The 20888-nt window shown below is 26.0% G+C and overlaps 1 protein-coding gene across 1 annotated transcript in view; it reads left to right on the forward strand.

Moving 5' to 3' along the window:
• Window positions 1-15591, forward strand: part of LOC111629164 — a 65299-nt gene extending 49708 nt beyond the window's left edge. The window contains exons 16-22 of the mRNA XM_023373043.1: window positions 2649-2779; window positions 3169-3283; window positions 6278-6657; window positions 7524-7676; window positions 8970-9167; window positions 11270-11368; window positions 13937-15591. Coding sequence (XP_023228811.1) covers window positions 2649-2779; window positions 3169-3283; window positions 6278-6657; window positions 7524-7676; window positions 8970-9167; window positions 11270-11368; window positions 13937-14317 — 1457 coding nt within the window. The 3' untranslated portion in view covers window positions 14318-15591. The remainder of the gene's footprint in view (window positions 1-2648; window positions 2780-3168; window positions 3284-6277; window positions 6658-7523; window positions 7677-8969; window positions 9168-11269; window positions 11369-13936) is intronic.
• Window positions 15592-20888: the final 5297 nt, after the last annotated feature.

Below are 20888 nucleotides of genomic sequence, written 5' to 3' on the forward strand. Positions count from 1 at the left end.
TACAGCGAAGGAAATATATAATAAATAAACGAAATATTTAGTTTGATTCTTTTGCTTTAGTCTAGAGATTTACAATAAATATATAATTGAAGTATTGATTTTATGAAGACATAACTCTCCAGTCAGTTTTTCATATAGAATAAACTCCAATTAATATGAAAGCTGTTTTATCAGGAATCCTAGCATGACATTTCTGGTTCAGTAAAGGTATTTTCTAACTGTTTGTAGCGCAGATCAATTTGTTCCCGGAAGCTCATAACAGACTCACTTTATGGTACAGCGAGTCTATTACTGGTATCCCCTTCATATTTGTTTGGTCACCCTTCTTAACGGTTATTATTTATACCTATATACGTGACCTACGTATCGTTTCCTGAGGCCTCCGACAAAAAAGGAGGTCTTAATCTAGTTTTATTTTATAAGAGGCAGAACATAAAATTACATGTTATTAGCCAATATAGTGTTTTTTAAATAAAAAAGACACAGTTTTCTAAGAAAAATCTGTCTCATAAGTCAATAACTTTTACAAATCAATTATTTATTTATCTTTTAATACATTATTTAAAAAAGGAGAAAATAAGAGGAGTAATTAATTTTTGATCTTCCGTGATTGTAATTTCACTGTCAAGTCATTTTATTAAGTGCTAAGATTAATTATCCAAAAATGAAACATCATTTTCACACAAAGATGCGTTGTTTAACATACGTTAAGCCCACTTTTTTCTCTTAAAATCGTGATTTTTATATTTAAATATTTGTTATATTTAACAGTTGAGTGATGAATTTTTAAAAATATATTTAATAGAGATTATTATACAATTTATTTCTAATTATCGACTAGATTACGATCAAGAAGTGTCGATTCTATCTGTATTGTTAATGTAACCGGTTTGTTAACGAGTTTCTAACGTGTCTATCTCTTTGCTGGGAAAATTCTACTTATCAAGTTGTAAAGATAAGTTCCAGTAGTATAAAATTCTACAACTAAGCGCGTTTTTGTATATATTTTTATATATTTAACAAACCAAAAAACATGCCGTATAAAAACTTGCAACATAAACTTTAAAAAAATTTAGCAATGAGAAATTTTAAATTCAAAAGCCGAAATTTTTTTTTCTGTATACGAAATTAGGAGAGGTGTCCTTCGTTTTTCTTACAAATTGCACATAAAATTTTGCAGTGACCTTTCTAGAATGCTTTTATCTAATGTTAGTTATAACAGTTATAATCCTAGCTAATCTAAATGCGGTTCTTCGACGTCATATCCGGTTTCAAGCTTTTGTTCGATTACAGGAAGCATCCGAGGGGCGAATCTGTCAACCGTTCAAAACAATAGCAGATGCATTGCTTATAAAATACATTACACATGCGCAACTGTTACTTCGGTAGAGATTAATAACTTAGTATTAATAAAGAAATGGTTGTATATCGGTTTAGTTGCGACTTGGGATTGTTGTCAACGTTATTCTCCCTTTTCTCGTTTTTCTTAAATTAATTATAAAGCTCTCTTTTCGTCATTTTACTAAAATTGTAACGGTTCAAACTATATATAAAGTCAGGTATGTATTTAATCAAATATTTTGTGGATTATATATTAAAATATCTTTCAGCAGAGAAAAATAATAAGATGATTATTTGATTGTTTTAAATTAATTAATTAATGATTCCTGCATATAAAACGCTAGTATTTGAATTTAAATAGTTTGTTATGATGAATTTTTTGAGAAAAACGCTAAATAACTCACGTGGAAAATTGACAAATGAAGAATATTGTCTGCATGTGTTTCATTGTTGTTTGACAGTTTTAATAGGGCGTTACTATTGTAAGAACTGCAGTATATTCAAAAGACGCTTTATCATTAAAATATTGTTTACTTTTATGTATTTGATAAAAATATTTTTAGTAAACAGTAATAATATTTTAAATATCGAATTTTTCGGTTATTTACGTTATAAGAAACTTTTAATTTTATAAAAGAAGATTTTTATTTATTTATTATAGAATTTTTAAGTTTTATTATAATAATTACGATTTATTTGTAAATAAATAACTTAAAATATTATTTAATTAAAGCATTTATTCATAATTAAATACATATAATTGTAAACGTTCTAAACTATATTATATATATTTTTTTCATTTACATAATACATAATTATTATTTGATATATTTATTTTAATGTCTTCTTCAATAATGATTACACTAAGTATATTTTCTTTATTTAAAAATGCATATAAATTTTTAATTCGGATGAAGATTTTTATATTGATAAAAATAAATTTAATATTTTATGTAAAGTAATATTACAGATAAAAATATAGAAATATTGAATTTTTTTCAATATAAATTTTAAAAAATTAATAATATATAATATTGTAGATAGATTATAAGAGTGTTTAATGAGTTTATAATTTAAATCTGTACTTTTCTTTGGACAAAACTTTTTATAAAACTTAAGAGATTTTGGGATGTGCCTACATCTTCAGAAGTTAAAAAGAAATAAAGATAAAGAGACCTGTGATGACAGATTTGTAGCTTAAAAATACTCAAGTTTTTTAAAAGTTCTTGTTTCAAGAAAAGCAATTTGAATTGAATTTGCATTTGATGAACTTCCTTAAAAAGTGTTTATAACTGATACTTTTACAGAACATGGCAATATAAGTGTTAGTATTATCAATCAGCAAAACAGAAAATCAAATGAAATTAATTCTCCAGAATTAAAACAAAAGAAAATTAAGGATAAAATTGAAATAAAAACAGAGAAAAATACATTAAAAGTAAGCCAAAAAATTTTATTTTGGTTGTTTTTCTTCTTTTCCTTAATTATTTATAGTACTTTAAAATAATCTGAAAGAAATTTATTTTAATTTTCAATTCTTTATGTATAAACAAAAGCATTAGAATAATAAATAAATAATTAGCATGTTAATTAATTAATTGCAATTAAATTAATAATATCAATTAATTATATCTTAATAGTTTTCTCAAAATATAAATTCATTTTTCATAAATTTTATGATTTGTATATTGACAATTTTGATTCTTTAATTAATATAAAAAGTAGCTTGCCTTGTTTGCAAGTGGAAAACATGTATTGAATATATATACAGTATATATATAGAATTAGTCTGTGACTTAAATATATAGATATGTTTTATTTAACTAGTTTACAGAATGTAAAGAACACCTAATGTATCAGTCATCTGTAAACGAAGCTGATCAAAATATGGAATCAAATAGCGATGATAATATAAATGATTTAAATGCACCACCAAGACCAGGTTTGTACATTTAATATTTTATTGCAGTAAAACCTGTGTAAACTGGAATTGCCCATTCTGAAGAATCTTCTATTTAGGCAGGTTTTATTTTGGACAAGATTTACTATATTAAGACTTATATTTAATTATTTTTTTAATTACTTTCTTGATATTTATGTAATTACAGTCGACCCCCCTATAAGATCATTGATTATTCCGTTTTATATGAATTCCATGTTGTACGAGTCACTTAAATTTTACAAATATGTGAGCCATTCACAGCCCGGTACACGTATTTGTAAAATCTAAGTGACTCGTACAACATGAAATTCATATAAAACGGAATAATCAATGATCTTATAGGGGGGTCGACTGTATATCATAATCCTTGAACACTAAAGTAAGTTGCTGTAAAAATAAAAGTACAGATGAATGACAAAAATATAATGTTAATCTGTATAATGTTATCAATGTTATAATAAAATTAAATTTATTTAATTAGATTCTGCTAAACATATTATTTGACAATACTATAATTTAATTTTAAAATACTAACTTATTTAAAAGCACTTTCACTTTACATTTAGTGAAGTTCTTTTAAATAAATATTTTAAAATTATAATATTGTTGAATGTTGAATGAAATTTATTTTTGTTTCTCAAACTTTTTAATGAAAAAAAAGAAAAATTTAATTTTAAATATTGAAGAATCTGTTGCTCCTTGTACACGCTTCTATTTTTATAGTCGCCTATAATTCTTCTAAAATTAAACTTTTTAAACTCGCTAAGTTTAAAGATGCTTATACTAATAAAACTTTAAAAAATAAATATTGTATTTATTCTAATAAACAGCATAACTGCAAGGTAAAAAAGTTTTAGATAGCACCTCTAATAGTATGCTATCTATTGGAGGAAAATAAAACTTTTTTTAAACTGAAAAAGTGCATGTTTTATTCAGCATTTTGACTCTTACAGTAAGTTGAAGTAAAGTGAGTGTAAGCTGAGTGTTATGTTAGTGGCTTTATTCTATTAAAACTTGCCCTTGAATATTAGTTGCATCCAATTCCCAAAGAATAAAAATAATAGTCTTTTTCTAATAGTAAGTGTATTTCTAATAAACAGTGCAGTTGCAGACTTTAAAAAGTTATAGACAGTGCACTTTTTTAAAATAAATATGGTATTTTGAAATATGTTTACATTTTATTTTATTTATTTACTTAACTATGACTTCTTTTATAAATGAAATAAACAAATAAATAGCTTCATATATCAAATAACATTTTGATTCAATATTTTTCAATTTGAAATAAAAGAAATTAATTGTTTAAGTAAATTATCTTTGAAAAAATTATATTAAATATATTTGATACAGGTGAATATCACATTTATAAAGTGATATTGAGGTCAAGGGAGAGAAAAAACTATAGTTGACCTAATCTGAAATGAAATTACTTTTCTGAAGCAGTTAATATAGAATTATTCTTTTAGTTTAATAATTATCTACAAGTTTTTCTGAAATTTTTCTTTTAAAGCAAATAACTTACTGTACAATTTTGAAAGTAGTTTAAATATTTAGAAATTATTCTGACAAGTATGCTTTAAGATTATTTTGTATTGAAATTAATTAGAAATATTTGGATTAACAACAGAACTAGAACAAAATCAAGTCTAATGCATTGAAGAATTATATTGAATTGAACAAATTTTATAATTTCATTATATTAAAATTATATAGAAAAAACTTTATAATAACTTTTGAATGAAATTATAGTATATACTAAACATAGATTTGAACTTTGGAATATATTATTTAAAAATTGATTACAATATAAACAGCTTAAAATTTGTTGTTATAGTCTATTGAACTTATTAATATACAATACTTAATGTAAATAGTTTAAAAGAAATCTTAAAANACTGTATCTATGGCAAAGTAACATGTGCTTTATATTTAGGATTTTTATATTATTGATATGTTCTTGCAGATATAAAGAGACACAGGATCATAATAACTTAGATGAAACAGTATATAAATCAGTCATATGGAATTGTTGACCATAGTCTCTAATTGGTATAATATGTAGTCTGATGCAGTTTTCCAGTTTTCAATTTCATATATGATATTTTATTCTATGCAGATTTTATATAAATCCCTTATTGGACTTTTATATATGTAAGAAATTAACATCCTCAAGAATTTCATATATTTGAGACAAATTCATTTCACAAGAATTATCAAAATAATTTATTCGGTGGTAACTAAATTGTTAAAGAACAATAAATTTAATGATGTACTAATAGATNAATTACCAGAAAAAAATTTACATGTTCGAAAATACAAATATTAGTAGGTAAAAGTCATTAAGTAGAATTTGAGAAGGGTTTATGTGGATTTTTTAAATTTACTCACTGAAACAAAACTAATAACACCACAGCAATTTCAATTTATTCTGGTATCATGACTATTGGGTTTTCAGATATTATACATCACAAAATACAAAAACAGTTAAAATGTTACAATGATTAGTATTTAGTCAGTTCATTCAACATGTATATGTAGATAATTCATAAAAATCTTATAAAGTATCTGATTGAATAGCATTATTTTTTAAATGAATTTGCCAAACAGTTATATAAAGCCAGGTTATTAGTATACAGTAGAGCATCGATTATTGGACCCCCGATTAACCGTCACATCAGTTAACCGACCGTTCTAGTCGGCAAATTTCAAATGTCCACTAGTGATGTGGCGCTACAATATTTGGTCATGTCTTGGATACTTTAATATTATTTTTGTGAAATTTTTTCATGTTTTAGCTGGCAACGTGGCTCGACCATTGAAAGGAGGCCAGTATTTAAATGAGACTTAATTTTCAAATTATGAGTGGTTGTTTGTTTTGTGAGCAATAAAATAATTTAAAAATAATTTTTAACGAAACAATAGCGACNAAACTGTGAAATCAATAGAATAAATATATATGTAGTATTAAATATTAGAAATCTAATTATTATACAGGAACTATTGCTGAAAGAGAACACAAGAAGTGGTTGAATGCAATTCCTTTAAGAAACAATCCTTATAGTGCTGCAAATATAGCAAAAAGACTTGGAAGGAGGAGACCATCAGTAGAACTTTCTCAGTCAGCTATTCGACCATTAACTTTTGAAGAATTTGAATGTCAGCAGCAACAAAACAATTATGAGGCATTTGAAAACGTTCCTATACTTAATGTTTCTGTAGATCCATCTCGTTATCAAAGAGACTATTACATTAATCACGTATCAAATGAAACACAGAAGAAATTAAATGTCAAATACATACCAGAAGAGAATAGTCAGAATAAATCAAATGTAGATTTAGATAATGAAGAAGCTTTGAATTCTTTAGAAGAAAAGGTTTGTATATTAATCAGATTTTAATTATCTCTTCTTAATTACTATGTAATTTTTATTATTACATATTTTGCATTTGTATTTTTGAAATTAAAAAATAATTACAGTATTTAATTTTTTTTTAAATAAATAAATATTTTAAAGTATATTCAAATTACATGTTATTAGCCAATATAGTGTTTTTTAAATAAAAAAGACACAGTTTTCTAAGAAAAATCTGTCTCATAAGTCAATAACTTTTACAAATCAATTATTTATTTATCTTTTAATACATTATTTAAAAAAGGAGAAAATAAGAGGAGTAATTAATTTTTGATCTTCCGTGATTGTAATTTCACTGTCAAGTCATTTTATTAAGTGCTAAGATTAATTATCCAAAAATGAAACATCATTTTCACACAAAGATGCGTTGTTTAACATACGTTAAGCCCACTTTTTTCTCTTAAAATCGTGATTTTTATATTTAAATATTTGTTATATTTAACAGTTGAGTGATGAATTTTTAAAAATATATTTAATAGAGATTATTATACAATTTATTTCTAATTATCGACTAGATTACGATCAAGAAGTGTCGATTCTATCTGTATTGTTAATGTAACCGGTTTGTTAACGAGTTTCTAACGTGTCTATCTCTTTGCTGGGAAAATTCTACTTATCAAGTTGTAAAGATAAGTTCCAGTAGTATAAAATTCTACAACTAAGCGCGTTTTTGTATATATTTTTATATATTTAACAAACCAAAAAACATGCCGTATAAAAACTTGCAACATANATATAGTAAAATTACAGTTATTTCATAGATTATATTTGAATTTATGAAAATTGTCAAATGAAAGTAAATAGTCATACTCTATTAATAATTACAGGTTTATATCAGCACAGGAAAAGTTTTCACTCTAGAAGATCATGTTCGTCGGCTAGAGAGGGAAGTTCAGTTGGTTACTAGTATGGAAGATATGAACATTCTTGAAAATGAAACAGCAAAAATAGCAACTGATATATCTGATAATGATAAACAGGCCAGTTACTTTTTATAATCTAAATTCTTTATAAACTTGTTTTATTTCTGTATAAGTAATAATTAATAAATGGATTTGGTTGAAAATATCAGAATGGTTATTAATCTAGTTGTCATAATAATTGATGGTTGAAGAATATTTTTTTGTTTGCGTGCAAGTAAATCAAATTTTATATAAAAATACTATTTTAGTGCTAAATGTTAGTATTGTTACATATTGGAGAAAATTGACTTATTTTTATTATCAGTTAAGGTTACATAAATTCTAATACTGATCTTGATAGTAATAATTGTTTAATGATTATATACTGTATTATTGCTGAGTTAATTCATCTGAATTATGTATATTATCAATTTTAATTTTATATGTTTTTTTTTATATAATTAATGGACATCATATTAATTTAACTCTTACAGTGGTAACTTTGTTGTTGTTGTTGTTGTTCTAACATTCATTCAGAATTTGTAATTTTTTCATTTTGAAATTATGATTAGTATATGTTTGTTTAAATATAGTGATTCTGTAAATTATATTTTTAATGTTTGTTAGTATTTTGACATTTCTTGTTAAATACTAGCTTTAACTTAAAGCATCTAAATCTGAATTACAGAAGTTTACAGTTAGGGCCATGCTTTTAGGGACCCACAATGCATCAAAAAAAGTATCACAGAAACAAAAACAAAAGAATTAAGAGAAAAGATGAATTTCACACACACACACACACTTATATCATATATATATAATTTTTTCTATTTACACATGACAATGAATGAAAAAGTATTTTAGAGGGCTTTGCCAAAAAAGTTTTCCTGGGGCTCCATACAGCTTAAGTTTGTCCCTGTTTACAGAATTAAAAATGCTAATTTACATGTGTATTTGAAAATCTTGATGGGGTCTGGATTTTTGACACTGCATTGTATTATAAAAACAAATTGAATTCTCATGAAATATTTCTTTATAAAAGTTTAATATTAATATAATTAAGATTACAAATAATAAGTTGATGAGAATAATAAATCATGATTCTTAAAAAGGACAATTTGACTCAAATATCAGTTTGATATTAAAATTTCAGATGTAAGAATCTCATGATCCATATGAATATATTTTTGAAAAGATGTGACAATGTGATAATTAGATTTTAGATCTATTGAATATAGCTCAACATCTAAAATGAGATTCTTTTTTGAACCTAATTTGTGCACAGGAGTTTGTGTTTTATTATTACTGATTTATAAAGTTTTTAAAATATTAAATTAGTCATAATAATTAATAATTGTATTTATTTTATAGATTTCACATTTGGAGGAGGAAATTTTTAAATTAAAGAAATCTTCAAATAGTCATTCATTTGCAGAAGCAAACAGTTTGTTGTCAAATTCATGCAGTTTTGGAGATGAAAAATTTCCTTCTTTACCATCTGTGAGAGATTTGGCAAATAAATTCATGCCATCTAAAGCTGAATCTAAAATATCATCAGAGACCTCAAAGGTAATATTAATAAATATTAATTAATTATTTTAAATACTTTAAAATAGTTCTTTTTAAGGTCTTTAAATAAAAAAATGAACTTTGTTTCAAACATTAATGTTATACTAAATAAAACTGTGTTACTAATTTTGCCTACAAAATTACATAATTAAGCCAGTTCAGTTTCAGTTTGGCATTAAAAACATTTCCTTTGATGACATTATTAATTGTTTGTTAGAAAAGTAGTTGGTAGTTGGAAATATTCAAACACTTATAATTTTAGGATGATAAGCATGAATTAAGCTGATAGTTAATTTTTTTTTCCTCTTCAGTGTGTGTATCATTTATCTAAATTGATTAGAGATTATTTGCAGAGATTGGGAATGACTCCATTATTTCTTATGGGAAATATTCTAAAATCTTTGATATTTGAATTACCAATATTTAAAACATTTTCAGGAATTGATTAGCGATAGATTATAGAAATAGAAATTCAGATAATAGAATACAACTGTATATTGCTGGTTAAGCCGTCTATAGATGCTCAAACTTTTTCTATACACATTATGTTAAATTTGTCCTATCTATCTTTTTATCCATTGATTATCAAATATAATAGAAATTATTAAGAATGTTGCCAGCAATTGCTAATTTATCTTGAGTGTCAAGTTGTCCTAATCAATAATTAAATTTGTAGCAAAGTGACAATCTTATTTATTTAGTGAATCATTAATATTTATATTAATAACCAGCTTAGTATCAATATTCATTTGATTTCTGGAGTTGTTTATTTAGAGATTAGATGAGATATGAAAGCAGGTTTCAATGAATTGATTTAACAAATAAATCATTTTATGAACTTGTTAACTGAACATTTGAATTAACCGAACACTGTTTTTGAATTCACCTGAACATTTATTATTTAATCATCACTTAACTAATCTCCATTACTGTTCATTGAATTTATCAGTTACATGAAATGATGATATTTAAAATATTAAAAATACAAATTAAAATAGGAATGCATTTAATATATTCATTCATTTTAAAAATGAAACTTTTACATGTTTATAATATTAATTTAAATATAATTTTGAATATTTTATTAAATTTTTTAGGTTTGAGTAGAGTAATTTAGAATTATTAGTTTTCAGTTAATTGATATAATAAATTTTAGTAAAAATCAATCATTTAAATAGTAAAAACATCAAATAATATTTAATAAGATGGCTAGATTTCTTTCAATTTTTAAATGGTTTTTCATTGAAAAATAGTAACATGATTAATAGATTTTTCAATCAGAATAATAATATACTATACAGGAGTTGTGCTGCATAGTAGCCAAAATTGCCTCTTGGCAATGTTTTTATTAAGGTGGAGATAAAATATAATACTGGTGATAAAAACCCTAGTCAGCTTATTTTGATATTCAGTGTGAAATTGGATCAGAAAGCACACTTCAGGAAAAACAGCAGAATGTTGAGCTCCTGTGCAATGAGTGTTGTGCACTGCACACCTAGCAATTTCATGACATCTTGTGGCAAGTTCAGACAGGAAAGTAGGAAATGACATTGAGAACCAACAATAGTTTTCATGCAAGGCTGCCCAGAATTTCCATTGGCAAAAAATTTGGGGAATATTTTAGGGTGTCATTTTTTCACTTTGATCTTTTTTCAGTAGAATAAAACAAAACATGTGAAATAATGTTTAAACATTATGATCAAATCATTGTGTTACTTGGAATTATTCATTAAAGAATTATTCCAAAATGGTTCTTATTTCTAAGTGACAGCTTAACATGTTACTTTTGCTTTCCAGACTCCAAACTGATAAGGCTACCAGCACCTGCATTTAATTAGTAAGTAAAACTGGCGAAATGGTTGGCAATTTTAAAAAAATTTTTCAGAGCGACCCTGATTTATATTTCCTTGATTGTAAAATGCACTTGTTTACTTATTTTGATATATAGCAGGAATAGGACACTCCCTTTATGATAAACAACTTTGAACATTTGATTTTTGCATAAATTATTTGCATTTTTAAGAATACATTAGATCTGAAAGTTTACAATCATCCTTAATATGATAGAAAAATAAATACTTTCATATTTTTTCTCTTTTTAGAATTCAGAAAAGAAAGTTATTGTCATAGACAAAACTTTAAAGAAGAGTCCATATGGTGAAAAGGAAGAAAAACTCAAAGTTACTTCACAAAATCGAGTAGTAAGAGATAATTATAATTTATAATGAAATTTGTTTTAAATCAAAAGTATTTGAAAATATTTTAATGAAATAATAATTTCAATATATCACGTTATGTGATATTATAATTGCAAATATATTTTGTGCAAGATTGTCAATTGGAAATAAAACTATTTGACACTGTAATGAGGATATGTCTTGATATATTATTTTTCAAATTTTATAAAATGTTTCTAAAGTTAGATATTTATGAATTAAATTTTTTAAATATTTTTTAAGCAATTCATTTATGTAATTACTATTTTATGCATATGTGAATCTGTGGATGCTCTGTGACTTTCACTGAAAAATGAATAAAAATGCTAAAAAAGTTGTTAGGAAGCTATTATTAATTATTGGCATCAAGGCCATCCTCTATCACAAACCTGATAGATTAACACATTGTAGCACTAGTTTTGTATCAGTTCATTACTTTAACAAAAAGAATGATTTCACCAAATAATAATAGCTTCCTAACAAATTTTCTAGCATTTTTATTTGTTTTTTTTTCAGTGATATTCATAGGAAAATGTAGGGTAATATAGTCCTAACCATTTAAAATTTACAGTTGTAATTTCCATGATACAATATCATAACATGAAATTGTGCTCTTACTGCTGTACTTAAGATTTCTATTTGAACAGTGAGTGGTTCTATGACATATTGCAATTTTACAGATTATGGTTTTGATTCCTAAATATTATTCAAAACTAACCAAATTTTTTTTCACAATAGAACAGATTCAAATTATGCCCCTATCTAATTTTCCAAAACTTAAAAGTAAGAGCCATTCCAATATATATAAAGTTATCTTATGTTAATCTAAGAAGTTATTGACACATTATATTATCCAGAAAGCTCTTAACTGAATATTTGCATTATATTAAATAAACACACATGTCAAAAACTGTTATATACAGTAAAGTAATATTTTGTTGTATATAACATTTCATTTGATCAAAGTGATTATTTTGTTATATCTGTTATGCAGTTTACATAATTTTTAAAACAGTGTTGTGCTAGTGTATTATAATTATGAGGGTGGTTTTTTCCAAGCTCCAATGGTCCATAAAACAAAGGCAAGTGTAAATAACAAAATGTATTTATTATGAAAAGTTAGGTGTAAACATGGTGTTGTATCTGTGCACAAGCTTTTCCATTCCCTTGTCATAGAATGTTGCCATCAGTGAATTGAGATGGCTTAACAACATTGTTTTGAAGATCATCATTAGTCTTAAACCTCTGCCCTGCTAACCATGTTTTCAGTTCAGGAAAGAAGTGGAAGTCTTCACCACCTTTAAACACCAGTGTATATCCCCGATTTAGCACTGAGCGACTTCCACCTCTTTCCTGAACAGAAAAAGTGGCTAGGAGGGCAGAGGTTCAAGACTAATGATGGTCTTCAAAACAACATTAGGGCTCATCTCAAGTCATTGGTGGCAACATCCTTTGACAAGGGGATGGAAAAGCTTGTACACAGATATGACAAATGTTTCAATCTTCACGGTGATTATGTCGAAAAGTAATCATGTTTGTACCTATCTTTTGGTAATAAATTCATTTTGTTATTTACACTTGTCTTTGTTTTATAGACCATTGGAGCTTGAAAAAAGAACAGCCTATGTATATATAAGAAATTTCATAAATATACAGTTGACCCCCCTATAAGATCATAGATACATTCCATTCTTTAGAAATCCGATTTCTTACGAGTCCTTCCAATCACAGCCCGACACGTGTGAAGTTTACGGACTACGGCTGATTGAAAAGTTTTCTTCCATAAAATTAATCAATTCTAGACTAATCCGACTCAACATTTCCAAAATACGTATATATTTTTTGGGAATAATCCGTATAAACTACGCTATAAACAAAAAATTGTAGGATTACTTACCGAGTGTCACCATTCGACATTGCCATTGCTCAACATTGTTTTCGTCGCGGAACAGCTCAGCAAAGAGCGGCCGATTTCTGACAACTTATTTTTCTGTGAAAACTTCGTTGAACTTCGGAGACATCATTAATATAAATAATTTTAATCGCCGTTGAATAAGAAATGTTTCTTTCACAAGAAATGTATAAAATTACAGTACTGTATTAGACTTACGGTACCTAATTTACATACTGTACAGACGATAGTTAGCGTAAAATCTTTGTAGCGTGGCGCTACGCGGCGGAAAATATATATATATATAATTATAACAAAGTTACAATAAGTTAAGTTAATATATAATTATATATACAGTACCTAATTTATATATAATTTGTATATATAGTAATACTGTACAGACGATAGTAATCTCTCCATAGTGTGGCGCTTGATGGCAGAAAATAGTTCAGCTGCCTGATGACGTTTTACGTAATTATAGGAGTTTTTTACCGTTTTTACGGATACCGTCGCAATTTTTTCGCAGTTTTATAGGAATTGTAATTATAGGAACCCATTTTATAGGGGGTCTACTGTATACATGTTTTTTTTAATATATTAAATTATGTTTATTTTTCTCATTACATATTAATTTCATTAAATGTGTGTTTTTTAAATTTCAGATACACAGTTTAACTGCTCGTAATCTTAGTAGAGAAGTACGTAAACAAGCACAAAATGTTTTCTTGCATTCACAATCAGTTGACCAAAATGTGCTTTACAATACTGATGTGGCACATCCATCAGATTGTACTCTTCCAACAAATGAAAGTATTAATTTATCAAAAAAGAATATGGAAGTATCTGGAGAAGCATTCCATGGATATACATCTGATGAAAGTACTACAAGTAATCATTCCTCTTCTGTATCAAAAGCCAAACGTAAGACATCCAAAAGCATTCTTCAAAGAGCAACTTATTGGGAAAAACGAGCTGAACAGAGTCTTCTCTCTGATAGTTCTGTATGTGAAGATTTTCCAGCAATGGAAAATATTCCTAATTGAATGCATCTGATGCACAGTAGTATTGTGCCATATCAGAAGCCTTTATTTTTGTTTTGCTTTGTCAGGACAATATAATTTTCTTGCCTCATCTTATGAGAGATGATAACTTGGTAAAGAAATATTCCAGACTTTGGGACTTATGGTTGTTATAAGTAGTACATAACACTTTAGTTTTTGTTCTAGAAAAGACAGTCATAAAGTGTTTTAATGTTGGTTTAATTTATTTACTAATATTGTATAAATAGCTGTTTTGTACTTAAGGAAAAAAATGTGTGTATAGTGAAACCTGTGTAGATTGAAATTTTTAAAATATTCTAAAATGTTTTGAGTGATAAATTGATCGTTATATAATAGTTCTATCAAAACATGCAAATCATTATAAAATTATTTTTAAAATTAAAATCACGTTTAAGAAATCTTGACATTTCAAATATATAATAGTAACAAAATTTTATAAAATATGATTATATTTTGAATAACAGGAAAACATTTTAATTTTGTCCTTCAAAATTTGTATAACATTATTGCTGTTAGAAACTCAACAAATTCATGACAATAAGCATACTGATTTCATATTAGTATAAAAGATATATTCATATTATTATTATTATTAGTATCAGAGGATTGGCCAAGTATCCCCGTGATAATCATCAGTATATCATTGCAAACAGCCAACTTAAAAACTAATCCTGATCCTAAGAAAGTAGCTGGAATATTGTTCTACTGTACCCAATCTTTTGTCTGTGATAGTGTTCCTCTTCAAACCAGCCAGATCTGTAATTTTTTCCTATTGCAATTCCTATGCAATTTTTTCCTATAATCTGTAACATGATTTATATGAAAACAGTAACAATGAACTATGATGACAATAACATCAGAAATGTAATATAAATTTTTTCTAAATGCCAAGCATTAAACATGTCTGTTAGTAAATTCAATAATATACTGATTATTATAAAAAATGCAAATATCTTTCAAATACATGTCTTTATTTATAAGCTCTCAATAATTATAAAAATAACTGTCATTAATAGTAGCAAAAATTTAATAACTGTTAGTATAGTGAAAAGTTTATAGAATAGTCAATTGTAACAAATTTTCATACTATACAGGTTTCACTAAATAAACACTGTAGTATTATCAATTGCCAAATACATTTTAAAAAGAATTTTTAATGACCAATGTATTAAATTTGGAAATTTTCTAAGAGATGCCAGTTAAATACATTATAAACAGGTAAAATAAATTATTAAAGTTATGAATATAAATTCTATCTGCCAAATGCAATCAGCATAAAATAAAATGAAACTTTATTACATTTTACATTGCTTATATAATGATAAATATTTATTTCCAAATTTAATAGTTAATATTGATAAACATTTTCAATATTTACATTTTAATTACGTATTAATTTCATTCCAATATTATATTTTACAGTTTAATAGATAATGTATTTTAATAATAGTATTATTTTGGGATTTGAATATTTTTTTAAAAATATTAAAATCATTCCAAAATGACAGTATTATATTTTATTTAGTTTATCAATTTTTACATTCAATTTTATGTACTTTGATTGAATCTATTTGCGATAAAATCAAAAAGTATTTCCATTTTATATAGTTTGTAATATTTAACATTTAATTTATTAACGTAGTAAATTAATTTGTTAATAACAATTTTTCATTTAAAAAATTTTATTTGAACTAACTAACTAAACATATTTGTTATAATTTTGTGTATCTCAAATTACTGTTAATCAGGAAAAATTTATAAAATGTGTTTGGATATTTAGAGTTTCTTCTGGTAACAATGTAGAATGTTGAAGTTAAATATTGAGTATTGATTATGTGTCAAAAAACTACAATATTTATTTTTTGAAAGAATTAAATACATAAAATTGTTACTATTTCTAAACAGTGATTACTTCAAAAAATTTACACAGTAAAATATTTGATTTGGTATATAATTGATATGTGGTATACTTACTTATATCACTTGTATATAGTGCTGAAATAACCATAAGTGGCTTAATTATTAAATTATAAAAATACAAGATGTCCACTAGATCTTGGAGTTTGTGTAAAATTATTTGAATTATGTTAAAATATCATGAACTGCTAATCTTTAGCATTCCAAGAAAATATATACTCTTTGTAACTCCTCTTTTAATATATTGTGCTGGCTGTGTAGTGCCAGTACACACTTTTACAGTTTTTGCTTTTGACTTCAAAAGTCCATTAGAATGAATCTTTGAATATTCAGTATTCACCTGAAACAAAAATTACATTTCATATTATTTCAAATTATATTTCATAAATAGTTTTTCAGTGAAGCTTCCTTTGCATCAGATATTGATGGCCAGATAGCTGAGGCAGTAAAGATGCGATATAGGCTTGAGTTTGATTTGCTTGGAAATATTAATGGATGGATTGACTCACATATGTCTGGTCTTTTTCTCTTCATTCAGCTACTGCTATTGAGGGCCTGGTTTAGTCCATGATGGACATAAAGGCTGTTTTAGTGCCTTCAGGACAGAGTCAAAATTAAAAAGAAAAACATCTCAGGATATAGTGGACATCCTGCATAAGTTTAAATAAAAGTTTTCTTGAAAGTTATTAAAATTGATATTTCCTTCCCTACATATCAAAATGAAATGATCTTTCAATTTTACATTCTTTAGAATAAAGTTGTATTTAAAATTACCAATATTTATTTTTAAAAAACTAGTAAAAAATTCTGTATGAAATAATTTTTCTAAAAATTTATTTTGAATGAAGATATCAATTTAATATTTTTATAGAATTTTTTTCCTATATAAATCATATCATTTAGAAGATTGTAGTCATATTTATTTTCTGTTCTGATGTACTTAACATTAAGTTTGATTATTTTTTCTTGTTAGAATTATCATCATTCTGTTATGAGACTTATTTTCTTTAATATAAGCATTTACATAAATTGTTTTTTTATGTAGATGCTCAGTTTATGTAAAAAAGTGATTGGAAGTTTTGTTTTAATATTTTCTGTGCCTTTAAGAAATTTCCTGATATTAATGTATGCAATATTTAATATTCAATACTTACATTTCACAACAAATATATATGCATATGCTCATATATTTTAGTTGTAATAATACTAAAAGCTATATTGATATTAACGAAATTAAATAAGTGGAGGCCCAAAAATCAGTTGACCATTTTTTGAAGCAATTTTTTGCAGAAAGTCAGTAAAGTTGTGTTTGTGCCAGTGTTGTAAAATATATATTTGTAATGTATGCAAAATTTGTAAGCAATAAGACACAAATCAGTCTTTACAAAGGTTAACTGACTTCTGGGCCACCCTGTGTATTCAAAAGCAGTATGGTGTAAGCACCAATTAGGACTAACGAAATTATAAATTAGGAAATTGCATTGTGCATTGTTAAAATTAATTCAATTTGCCATATTTTTATGTAAAATGTAGTTTTGGAAAATTGCAGGTAAAATGTACAGTACAGTACATATCAATGATTGCAAATTGAATATATATATGAAGAAAAATTAGTTAAAACTTTTTTATATATTTTAAAATAATAAATGCATTTATAATAATTGTTTGTTAGATCATAACAATTTATTCATCAGTGCCTTTGCTATTAACTAAAATTATTATGATACTGGAAGGTTAAAAGGAGAAAAATAACAATAACAATAATAATAATAATTGAAATTTTATTATTTTAACCAGGTTGTTTATATGTATGAAGGATCTGTATTATATTTTTTAAAAGTTTAGATTTTTGTGTTCATAAATAACATCATTTGGAGAATTGTTTTTTTGTGTGTGTATATTAATTTGCACGTTAAAGTCATTAAATAAATTTTACTAATTAATAATTTTGTCGTTTATTTTTATTGCATCCAATCAAAATATTTATGGATAAAGTTTTTCGAAAAAGATGATAATTAAAAATTTGATGGAAAATTTTTTTTTTGACATTTATTTATTTATTTAGTACAAGGTTTTTTACCTTTTGTACGGGGAACAAAGCAAGAAAAATTACGCAACATAAAGATTGTTACAAATATTAAATTAATATACAATATCCAATACATTATATATGGGATATTATTATATATTTTCAATAATTAATATACAATAATTGAAAACCAGTAAACAAACTGTAACGACTTGGTGCCATAAATATAGAAATAAACATATTACAAAACGAAAATGAAAGAAAAAAATAATTTTGTATTTTTCCTCAGGTAGGTGAAAATTTAAGTACAGTATTATGCAAAAAAGATTAGCAACAGATCGTCACAGCTGATCAACACCAGATTAACCCCAAAGAAAATGAATCCAAAATACTTTTAATACTAAGCGATAGTGACGTCCTCTGAAATAAGATTCAAGCACTAGCTTTATAAAAATGGGAAATAGATAAAATACATTGAACATGTTAGGAGAAGAATAAGCATTTATTTTTGAAAAATCAGCCCGTGGCAATCTAAATTTACCAAAATACTGTATTCGCTCGTTCGCAACAACTAAGAACATACAATATGAAAGGAATTCTCAATTATTGATTGATTCATTACAAAAAGCATTTAAGATCATCAACCTCTTAAGATAATAAAAAAAATAATCACCTCTGACATGGCCCTGGCGCAGCTCGGCCTATATGGCTCTTGTGCCAAAAAAACCTAAGTAACTAACTGACAAACTTTTTAATAAAATTAAAACTAAAATTTAAATGTAAATACTTTTCTGTCATAAAGCCCATTTCCGCTGATTGAAACCAAAAAAGGTATCATTCAGACTAATTCTATTTTTAAACTCCGAGTAAGATGTATCAGAAACGCTCAACCTAAAATCTGACAATTATGGTGGTTCCTATATTCATTAGAATAATGGTGATTTTTAATGATTAAGTAACTTTTTCATCCCAACTCCCCAACAAATATGATTATTAAAAAGAAAAGTCCTGCAAGCTCGAACCAGAGACGAGTTAGATTAAGATCTGTCCAGCCACTTCAACACACTCTTAACCTCTAAATCCATGTTACAAACGGCAAATAACAATGTCATCGGCATAAACCAAAATTTTAACTTCCACTCCCTCAATATCAAATCCAGAAGTCCTAGAATCATTGACTTGCATAATCAAATAATTTAAATAGAAGTTAAAAAGCAAGTGGCTAAGAACACAACACTGACGGACACCTTTCCTTGTATAAAAAAATATCGTATTTCCTTTCGTAGTTTGTACACAGGCAGAATAAAACATTTGTAATTATATAAACAGATTTCTTCTCGTTTATCTCTTGTATATAAAAATAGTTTGTTTCAGACTTTTCAAAATTTTACTCGTCATATAATTTTTTTGATAATTTGGTAATAATATGTTTTGCTTAGAAGCCCAAAATCTTACAAAAACACAATGTTTTCATATTGTACAGTAGAAACTCCATATTCGTGGGTATTATTTTTTACAAAGCTGTTGAGAATATGGAAAAGGGAATTTATAGAAGGTATAAGATTAGGAAATTGAATATAATATATATATTATTAGAAAATGAATAAAAACATTTTCATACAAATTTTTATTTTATTTTAAACTAAAAGATGGTGACTATTATAGCTTGTATATACAGTAAGACTCCGCTTAACGCGTCTTAAGTTCCTAGACGATAAAGCGCTAAATGAAACGACGTTAAACGAGGTCTTACTCTACTTATTTCTTTTAAAACGTACTAATTTTATTTATTTTTGATGCAATTTTATTGACTAATTTTTTGTTTTGGTTACAAGAGGATAGGAAGGGGGAAGTTCGTGCGCTAGTAACCGATTGGAACGAACGTAAAAATTTTTACTTTTAAATAAATATTCATTCTGGATGTCATCGTTGGATTATGGTCATCTTGCGATTGAATTGTCTTTTTTATTTATTTTAACGTAACATTACCTTGTGTTGGATTCTCGTTAATACGACATTCATTTTTTAATTCCTCTTTAATTAATATTTAAGACAGTATATTATGCAGAACATTCCTTTTCTGGTTGCTTGGAGTTTTCCGGGTTTTCTTCGCATCTATAACCTAGTTTCTTCATAGAAAATTCTCCCGAAAGGCACATTGATCTTGTATTGAGTTGCCTAATCCCATTAATTCAGTCCAAATCATTCTCCTTCCTAAAATTTCAAATAATAAAAAAACATATATTTAAGTGTTGTATTATTCGTTTAGCTAAATAGAGGAAGATAATCGTAAACGCCGAGGCATTTTATTTAGGTCAGACAAACTTATTTTCTAATTTGATTAACACGTGCAGAATTTGATTACTATAGCATTCAAGATGCGATAGTAATCAAATTCTGCACGTGATATGATTGAAAAAAAATTATTACAGTATCACTGCACAAGGATACATCATTGAAGAACAGTTTCATCATAAATATTACAAATCAGAAATTGGTAAACCTGACCGGTCACTAGCTTATGTTGTTGTGTCTGACCTTGTGTTAATTTAATATATCTGCCTTGGAAAAGAAGTACGTGTTAGGAAGCTGTTGGACTATTTTGTA

Source organism: Centruroides sculpturatus, unplaced genomic scaffold (genome assembly GCF_000671375.1).
Source record: "Centruroides sculpturatus isolate CEXI.00-Female unplaced genomic scaffold, Cexi_2.0 scaffold500, whole genome shotgun sequence".
In the NCBI taxonomy this organism is placed as follows: domain Eukaryota; kingdom Metazoa; phylum Arthropoda; class Arachnida; order Scorpiones; family Buthidae; genus Centruroides; species Centruroides sculpturatus.